The sequence below is a fragment of the Electrophorus electricus genome, chromosome 1, assembly GCF_013358815.1.
Source record: "Electrophorus electricus isolate fEleEle1 chromosome 1, fEleEle1.pri, whole genome shotgun sequence".
Taxonomy (NCBI): domain Eukaryota; kingdom Metazoa; phylum Chordata; class Actinopteri; order Gymnotiformes; family Gymnotidae; genus Electrophorus; species Electrophorus electricus.
Genome location: NC_049535.1, coordinates 15682029 through 15691995, shown reverse-complemented (window position 1 = coordinate 15691995; position 9967 = coordinate 15682029). Strand labels below are relative to the sequence as shown.

Below are 9967 nucleotides of genomic sequence, written 5' to 3'. Positions count from 1 at the left end.
TTTTTAGAGTTAAAACAATTAGGGGGCTTTGGAAAGCCACATTCTGCGTCCTACTTAAAGTGTATGTGTTTTTTTCTCATGCGTCATAGATGGTGTATAAATGTAAAAACCACATCCTCGTTTCTAAGATGATTGTCCTACATATAGCCATTACCAATTTTATCATGTACATCTAAAAAAGTAAGTAAGTATGTGGGGGGAGGGTTGATCTGACAAACCTCCCACATACAGCTGTTACCAACTTTATTTTATCAGGTATATATATATATATATATATATATATATATATATATATATATATATATATATATATATATTTATTTATTTATTTATTTATTTATTTATTTATTTTTTTTTTTTTTTATTATTTTTTTTTTACAACACGTGTGTTGAGGGGGGTGTCTGGAAAACCACATTCTTCATGATGGTGGGTAGATGTAAAAACCACAATATAATTTCTGAAATGATTGTCCTACATACATGCATTACCAATTTTATCATGTACAAAAGTAATTTGTGCAGTCAGTAAATCATCTGTAAACTTTACTAAACAAATGTAAAAGTTTATGTCCAACACACTACATAATTTCTTATTAATTATGTTACAGAACAAGTTCACATATAAAGAGAACATGAACCAAGTAACAGAGAATCAGATAAATTCAATGCATCTGGTTAGGTGTGCTTCAGGACCCACACTCCTGGAAATTCATACTCTAGTGGTTTCAGAGTTGTAACCTGTCTGTTAATATAAATGTTAGAGGTTTATACATGAGTAACCACTGTGATCCTTGCTCTGTCACAGGATTTATCCAGCTCTCCATAAGGATGTCTACCACAGTTGTACCAATGGATAACGCAAGAGAGGGCTTCACCATTGTTACCCATATTATCCCACCACAAACAAATCCAGCTGCCCACATTTCGGGTCCACTCCAGTCATTTCTGAAAGGAGAGCCAAAAGCACTTGGGGTAAGATTTTTGGCCAGGTTTTCTTTACTCTTTATCCTTGAGTAACTTTATACATTGATCTGTTTTTCTTTTGTTCTTCACAGACTGTCCAGATAATGATTGCAATCATGACAATCTTGTTTGCCATTGTGATTGCTGTCACTGGGCCTACTTTGTACATCTACAGTGGTGTCTTCTTCTGGGGATCCCTTATTTTATGTCCTGTCTCTTTGTGTTGCGTTTAAAGCCATGCAGTTCCAAGTGTAATAGGATCAGATAGAATACATTCATATGAGCTAGCTGTGTGAGAAGGGCATTTCATTCATAACAGGAATTGATAAATGCAATATAAAGGATTTTTTTTTTACTTTGTTTTTATATATCAGCATATCAGTGCAGGTTCTTTATCTGTTGCTGCAGAGAACAAGCTTAATTCCTGTGCGGTATGTAAACATGCATTCTCAATCCTATCAATTACTAATTAATTTAAACAGTGGAACATGTTTGAATAATTACTCATTCTTAATCCTTGGATAATTCTTTCATGAAATTAACTGACATGCTTCCACACTGTAAACATGCTACCATTTTCCATTTACTCTGTTTTATAGGTGAAAGGCTGCCTGACAATGAACATCATCAGTGCTGTGACTGCAGGAGTAGCCACCGTTCTGCTGTCTGTTGACATCGGGCTGTTAACGAATTTTATCTATAGATATGAAAACTACAGCAAATATAATGATTCAGAAATTTTTTATAGGGCTATGGTATGTATTTTCTAGTGGCTGTTGTTATTTAAACATTAAATAACAGTTTAAACACTGTTGTATTCTTACAGCATACCAGTACTTCCATATTTACCTGCTTTGTAAGAGTACTACCTAATTATAACAGAGCTCTTCTTTAGTCATTCTTATAGTTTTAAGTGCTAGCCATCTTGTTCAGTGCTGTTTGTGCTTTTGGTGTAGGGCATAAAATCCATTTATTTTGGAAAGTGTTGGGTATGTGGTTTAAAAGTTAGCTTTGGTGTGGGGGCGGGGGGCCACTCTGGAGGTTTCATTGGCTTAATTCAGTCAAACACTGATAAAGGGAGGTGCCTACCTGATGACTCTTGTGAAAACTTTATGATGTAGTGGGTTCTTCGAAGCAGTTAGGTTTATTATGAGTGAAATTAGTGGGATGGGCCCTATGTGAAGCTTTAATGGTCTGGTACAGGATATTTGATATCTTTTCCTGTGTATAATTACATTCAGAAAACCAGGAAGTGGTAGTGAGGGAGGAGAAAAGGAAGTGGCAGAGGTGAAGTGAAGTCATTGGTGGTGGTTGGATAGGGAGGCAGCAACATGTGAGGTCAGCAAGGTTCCTTGGTTGGCTTTGCTCAAGTTCTTTTGGCATGTGGTCTCCTCACTTGTCTGATGACCAGCAACAACCCACACTGGCATTAAAGCTCCCGTTTGTCTGTGCCGAGGTGGCAGCACCTGGAAGGACCTTGATTTGCAGTCCTGAATAGCTACTGATTATATTTACAGTGGGGAAAGACCAAAGTGTCCATTCTAATGTGAGCACAGTCACTTGTGTGAGAGATCACAGATATAAGAGTGGGAGTGCAAAACTTCCAGCAACATCTCCATGGCGAGGATGAACACAGTGTACAATTTGTTAATTTTACCTGATTGAGAGGAGACAAGCTTTTGTCAGTACTGGGTTGGTGCAGCACTAATCTGAGATGTTGTTTCAGGGTTATCTGAATGGATTTAGAGGTATACTGCTGGTGTTCACTGTGCTTGAGATGATCATCTCTATCTGCAGCTCAGCATTCTCCTGCAAAGCCATCTGCTGCACCCAATCAACGGTAAAAACAATATAGTATATATATAATTATTATTATTGTTATTATTATTATTATATAACATTTATATTTATATATATATATATATATATATATATATATATATATATATATATATACACACACACACACACACACACACACACACACACACACACACACACACACAAAATTTAAATTAAATAAATAAATAAAATATTCGTAGTTGGATCAAATTGCAGACCAAGAAAAAAAACTATTGTAGCTATACCAAAAACTGCAGGATAGAGTCAAAAAACACAAACATAGTCAGCAGGTTACATTGACTCAGATAAAGAAGCAAGACTTCCAGCAAAGAAAAGCAAGGAGTTTGTGTGCAGTGTTTTGATGTGCATGTGTAAGTACATGAAAGATTTGGAAATCTGAAAATGGCACAAGACTGCAATTTTGTTTATTATGGATTCAGGTAAAGTGGGACAATTTTTGTTCACATTACCTGAGCTCACACTACATATGCAAATAGGCAAGGTCTATGCAAACTTAGGAGGCTGATTTTTAAAGTTCATTAACATGTAGGAACATGGGGACCATTTTATAGATGGTTTATTCAAACACATTCATGCATAGTAGCTATCTTGCTAATGTTTTTGTTGTTGTTGTTGTTTTTCGTTGTTGTTCACGCTCCCCTATTTTTTGCCTGTCATTTAGTGTTACTAGCTGGCTAAAACCTTCCCTTTGTCAAAAGTGTAGCTATGTCACTAGGTTGCTGTCAATGTGCCTATGAATATAGTGTGATGTTTCACTGGCCAATACCCTATATAGCAAACTAAACATTTTTCTACATAGAGAATAGTGAGTAAGGGAACAAGGCAACTATTTCAAACAGTTACAGATCGTGAGTCAGACACAGAAGTGGAATTTTGCCCTCTGTGGATATATTCTGTTAATCAGGGGCGGACTGGGTCTCAAAACTGGCCCAGGAATCCTTCAATGAGTGAGGAGACGAGGTCGACCTACTCGACCAATTATTCATTGTAATTTTCTTAAAATTTGTGATGAGTACACGGCTCGCTCCTTGCTATGATATGAACTCTATCTAAACTGTTGCCAAACTTAATCTGTACACTGTTGTTTAGACACAAGTTAAAATTAGACGACATGCTTAGAAACAAAATGTAATGAAAAACAATCATTTAGTAACACGGCTTACACGTCATATGTCAATATCATGTCCAAGTGCCAGTACCCTAGTAGGCTAGTAGTTTATGCAAGATAGGGACTTCAGAATTAGTTGAAGAGAATAGCTGGTCCGTTCTTTATTGCAGGTCAATGTTAACAGCCAATACAGGGCCATCCTTCAGAGAATGTCCGACAAGTACACAATGAACAGAAATTTTTATATAGTTTTAAAAGGATACGGAATCTCTTTGATCCTTTATGTTTTATGTTATTAATATTTATAATTCAACGTTTAAACCTGTTTTTCCTGTAAACATGTTTTACTACCTTAGCCTTCTGACACAGTCATTGATACCGCTAATGTATAGAAAGCCAGTTCTGTACAACATGATCATGTGAGTACTGTGTGTTTACAGACTCTAAATGTTCTTTCCATTTCAGACGATGTACAGTACGGCAGGGAGCTTTCCGCTCTGAGGAAATGAAAAGTTGATCGCACCTTAAATGTTTCGCTGTTAACTGATCAACATCACAACTACCTTTGCTTTTGCTTGGAGTTATCTGTAACTGAAAAGTTCTTGCCTAAATATATACAAATCATAATGTTTGCCCTTAATCTTAAATATGATGGTAAAAGATCAGTGTCTTTATATATTAATATGTCACCAGTAAGAAACATCTAGTGTCAGAATATGATTCAAGAGACTCAGAATATTGTTTTGAAGATTGTGAATCTGCATTGTGATTCTGGAGGGGAAAATATAATAAATTTACATTTTCTCTACACATGTAGAGTGTGTATCTTTATATTTAAAATGCCATTGTTCAACCTCTGTCCCAAACACATCTGTGAACACTTTGACATGCTTCCAATGGAATTCATTTGTTTGGCGATTTGCACATTACATTTGATACGGACTCTGTACACAGTCATACTGATGGAAATTAGATTCAATCGAAAAAAAGATGGGAAAGGAGAATCAGAAAATGATTGCAATAACTAAACATCGGTTGCGTTTATAGGGTAGCTACCCTAACCGGCTCTAAGCTAGGATTGAGATAAATGGTTAGCTATCTAAATAAATGTAACGTGCATTCATGTTAACAGATTAGCAAGTTGTATTATCTTGCTTAAACTTCGCCCAGCGAGACAAAGAACATCGGAGAACTGTGCTAAATATAACACTAAGCGCGCTAAACGTGCTGCTCTGTAACTAACATCAACAACAGTATCATCGTGCACTTATAACTAGCTTTGCCCATCGTGGTTTTTAAATGCTGAAATGGAAACTGCGTCGGGACGGTTTTCTGGACGTGTTTTGCTGCTGAAGTGAATGTTTGTGTTCCCTCGACCCTTCGAGTGCTCATCTAACACAGTCCACTTCCGTTCAGCGGAGAGAAATGGAGAGGAGGAACGGGTGAGGGCATGCAAAAGAGACTACTGTAACGTAAGGCTACTTGTGGCTAATGACGCTGACACTGCATCTGGCGATTCACAACTCCTGAGTTAGTCATGGGGTTCTTGGCCATGTGAAATGGCGAAAGGCACTATGCGAGACTGTACCTTTATAGGACTAATACAGACCACACAGAGCAAGGAGCTTGGAGCTTGGAGCTTGGTTCCCATTTAATACTTGTGAATGCCCGGCAGCAGACATTAAAAAAAAAAAAAAAAAAGGTGAAAATAAATAGAATTAGGTTTTTGTTCCTCTGCTAGTTGTAAGATTTTTTTGCAGAGGCAGTAAGCCTCTTTAATGATTATTGTTGTGATCACCTCACATTTGAGATCACTGGAGATGGTGATACCTAGAAATCTAAACAAGTCCACCTTATTCACTGCACAGTTGTTGATTTTCACGGGAAGACAGAGAGCTGAGCTCTAGCTTGTTTTCAAGCTGATGTAATTTTTTATTGTCCAAGGAGTAGAAGGGGAAAGTACACATTCTTGAGAAGCCCCGGTGCTGATGTATAGGGGCTTCTGACAGGTAAGATCCCAGACCCACAAGTACATGTGGACTGGCCTGGAAATCGGGAAGTTCAGGAATTTCAGGGCCAGCCTAGTGAGGGCCAGTCTCCCCCCACCCCCACCCCAGCTATTCATATAGATATTGATAAGGTCAATTTAGCTGCTGCAGCACAAATCAGATTATGCAATCCATAACAGCAGGTAGCCGTTGCCATTAGAACTGAAAGTGTCCAACATGACAGAGGTTAATTTCTAGCACATTAAAAGTATAGTGCTCATTGTCAAAATATGGACAGTATGGATGATGATGAGAACTGTGGCGAAAAGAAACACAAAGCAGTGAGCAGAGAGGCAAAGAGGAAGAGTGAACAGGTGGTCTGGCATGCTTACATGCTATGTGCTCTGAACTAGCTAAAGAACAAAAAGTCACAAAATGTTGTTAAAAGGGGGATTTCAGTTTCTTTGGAGTGTTTTTAAAAATTGTCATCAACTTTATGGTGACCAGCCAGTGACATGTTATAGCAACAGTAACTGCACATATACACAGGATAGGATGAATAATATCCTATGCTATTACAGCTCCACATAGATACCTGCTTACTCTCTCCAACCAAGCAACCACAACTAAGGCCATACCCTGAACATGCACCATTAATGCATGCTCAGTGCCGCCATTTCCATTTTACCTATTATATCAACACGGTGGCTAAAGCCGGCACCGTCAATGCCTGTTCCAAACCACCATGCAGGTTCCCTATGGATCTATCACTTTACCCAATGACACAACCTTAACCACCTTTATTGTGCATTACCCCCACTAGTCTGAGCTCTCCTTATCCACAAGCACTTACTAGACCTTTCAGCTACTTCTAAAAACTCCTAAACTCCTTTACAGCTACTCTTAATTTACAGCCTTGAATGTCAAACTGCACAAGCAATGATTTCAAAAGCTTCATCCACTTTCTCCTCAAATGGAAATTTTAGCTCTTTATAATAAGCTCTCCATTTATTTTCAGAGTACACCACCATGTCTGGCCTCAGCGTAGTAAATGCAATACTCACATTGTAAATGCAATTACTACGCTGTTAATTTAACACCTCAGTTAATTTGAAAGTTTGATTTTCTTTATTGCAATAATTTCTAATGGATGTTACAACTGACAGTTAAAAAAAAAAAAATGTTAGCCAGGTAAATTCAGCATTGTGTAACTGTTAAGACAATGATACTATAGAGAGGTAATAGCTAAAGTATAAGCAGGATAAAATTCTTTGAGGTATTGAATTAGCCAGAGTTAATGGGCTTGGTGGAGGATCTACTCTGTGGTCATGTTATGGAGATTTTTGCCTCCACATTTTTACATTCCTGTCCTCTAGCTATGGTGTAAACGTCCAGTGAAGCCTTTTGATTTTGTTCTGTTTTTGTTTGTTGGTTTTGTGTTTGTAGGTTTTGGTAGGAATTACCATTTTATGCTATTTTCAGATTTTTTTAAATACTTTACACATTGTCTTTCCTGGTGGTCTTGTGTAAGAGAATGGTAAATATTTTTTTAAAGGTTTGAATGGAGTTATTATGTCTTACTTGGTTTCAGCATGTACTTTTTATTTCAAACTCACCATCAATTCATGTTTGGACCAGACTGACTAAGCCCATGACATAGGTTGGGAGCCTAGAATTACCCTGAATCAACCTTATCTGCTTTAACTTGAAAGCGACAACTAATTGTCAACTATTTGTCAAGTAATATATTTCTGTCTAGCTTGTTAGTATAAGATTACCAGTAAACACTTAGAATTACAATTAGAAATTGCAGACTATTTGTCTGACATAAGTATGATGTAAGCAAATGGTATTGAAGAAATAAAATAGAATAATAGAAAGAACTATTGACAAGTTCCCAAAATGAAGAAACAAACAAACAGCTTCTAAAGTTGTGTTGGCTTGACATTACTTGCTTGTTAAATAATTTGAAGACACCATGAACAAGACATTAAACCTTTTACATTGTTTTATCGAACTTGCACCTACCCAGAAACAGCATAACATTACAACTCGTAATTTTGGCATGGTGGATGTATGATAGGAAAGGCAATTAATGTTAAATATTGGTAGTTCTTGCAAATGAAATCAGTATGAACAATCAATATGTCTTTAGCGTCCTTGAAATATGTACAGAGAACTTAGTTGTCTGGTGTAAGTTCGAATCTGATGGATTTTTAGAAACATAAGTTTAATGGCACCATGAGATAGTTGTGTCAGAGTCCCACATTCCTACCTGGTTTGAGCATTCAAAGGTCAGAGGAAGCGTACTGCCAGAGGGCAATTAGCCTCTGGCCACATCATAAAACCAGAGTTAATCCTCTTAATGATGTGAATGTCAGGCAAGATGGCACCAGTATTGCCATCTTGGCAGACCCCATGGAGATAAAGGGAGACATTCATTTTAAGAGAACAACAAAATTTGAATCCACCAAAAGAGAAATCAGATATCCACTACGCCCTGCAAGTTACTTTTGCTTGAAAGGCCGATGTAAAATTAGTTTCACAGAACAATTATACGCAATAAAGAATCAGTTCAGACACCATGATGTAGAATGTATTTTAAAATTAACAATTGCTTTTTGATTCACTTCACCCATCATTTAGATTTATGCAATGCAAAATTCTAAATATAAATCAAAGATAATGCATATAAAAATCACATAAATCCCATATAAAACACATGGATTCAGTCAAGTTTTCTAAGAGAAATCATGGACTCGGTTGCAGGTGCAGATTAAAAGAGTGACAAAGTTTCAAGAGACAAGGTTATATAAAATTATAAAGATAACTACACAGAAAACCAACAGGAGGGGCCATCAACATAAAAATTATTAAAATTACATAAAATTAGTCTGAACTTTTGGTAACACTTTATTTTGAGTGGTCCTTTATAGGTAATATTAAATAAATGTATTACACCAAACAGTACTCACAAGTGAAACAGTTCAAAGCTCAGACACTAGCAATCAGACCTCAAACCAACCAAATTTAACCTCAACACAAAACCTAATATAGCCTCAAGAAAAAAATCTAATCCTAACCCACCTGTGAATTTGTTTTAAAATGATTTTTTAAAAAGATTTTTGTATGCAACAAAAGCCCATGATTTGAGATTTTAGTGGCACAAAGACCCAGAAAACAGCACAATATGGATATTATTATTAACACAAAGACAAGAGCTTGTTTGCTGATGAGACAAAATGCAAACAAAAATGTCAACAGTTATACAAAGACAAAGATATACATACATCACAATGTTCAGCTTTCCTCCATAAATACAATAAAACAAGGGCACTCTTTTAAGCACAATCATCTTATGCCTGTGGCGCTCTCAATCCCGTTTGGAGGCCAATGATGTCGTGGAGGTTCCTGCTCCATACAGCCAGAAGCGTCTCCAGTGCCGTAAAATGAGACACCTGTGAGAGCTCAAGCAACGATTGACACAGCGTTAACATATACTCTCAAACACCAGTCAATACTGCGTGTTGTAGCCCGTCTTTGTAACCTGTGCCCTAGTTCTTATGCTCCTCCTAGTACTTCCTGTGCACTATCAAATGCTTATTTGCTTCTATCATCCCTACTGCAGGATTTATTAGACAATACTGTTGTTTTGCGCTTGCTAACCAAAACAAGTTGCTGATTTTTATGCCCTGAATCAGGCAACACCTCTGAAGTTCAATTATATTTGCAAATGTCTCTCTACTCAAGGAGGTGGTGGCTGAACAATTATAACAACAAAATTAACCTCTGAGTTTTGCCTTACATCATTCAAATATCTCACTCTGAAATGACCTTGTTCCATTTCTGAATTATTATTGTTGTTAGTAACTTGTCAATAAAACAAGCAGGATTTTGACTGTCTTGTTTCTCCTGTGATTCGTTCAGTTAAGCAATGCAGAGACACTGTCTTCAGAAATCAGCAGTAGCATTGGCTGTTCATAACCGGAAATTTGCAAAGACACATCAAACTGTGTTCTGGCATAATTGACTGCATATATTAAGA

The 9967-nt window shown here is 36.9% G+C and overlaps 1 protein-coding gene across 1 annotated transcript; it reads left to right on the top strand.

The window, feature by feature from the left end:
- The first annotated feature begins 828 nt into the window (after positions 1-828).
- On the top strand, positions 829-9386 carry LOC113584095 (membrane-spanning 4-domains subfamily A member 4A-like). Its single transcript, XM_035532585.1, has 6 exons — positions 829-972; positions 1056-1175; positions 1338-1394; positions 1563-1718; positions 2690-2803; positions 9312-9386. Exons 1-6 carry the CDS (start codon positions 829-831, stop codon positions 9384-9386), a joined length of 666 nt encoding a protein of 221 aa, XP_035388478.1.
- Positions 9387-9967: the final 581 nt, after the last annotated feature.

What these genes read in the sequence shown, in the direction of transcription:
- LOC113584095 (XM_035532585.1), top strand. Translation starts at nt 829, where the DNA reads ATGTCTACCACAGTTGTACCAATGGATAACGCAAGAGAGGGCTTCACC. An exon ending in ACAAGCTTAATTCCTGTGCG is followed by an intron (nt 1,395 to 1,562) that starts GTATGTAAACAT and finishes TCTGTTTTATAG; the next exon opens with GTGAAAGGCTGCCTGACAAT. An exon ending in AAATTTTTTATAGGGCTATG is followed by an intron (nt 1,719 to 2,689) that starts GTATGTATTTTC and finishes ATGTTGTTTCAG; the next exon opens with GGTTATCTGAATGGATTTAG.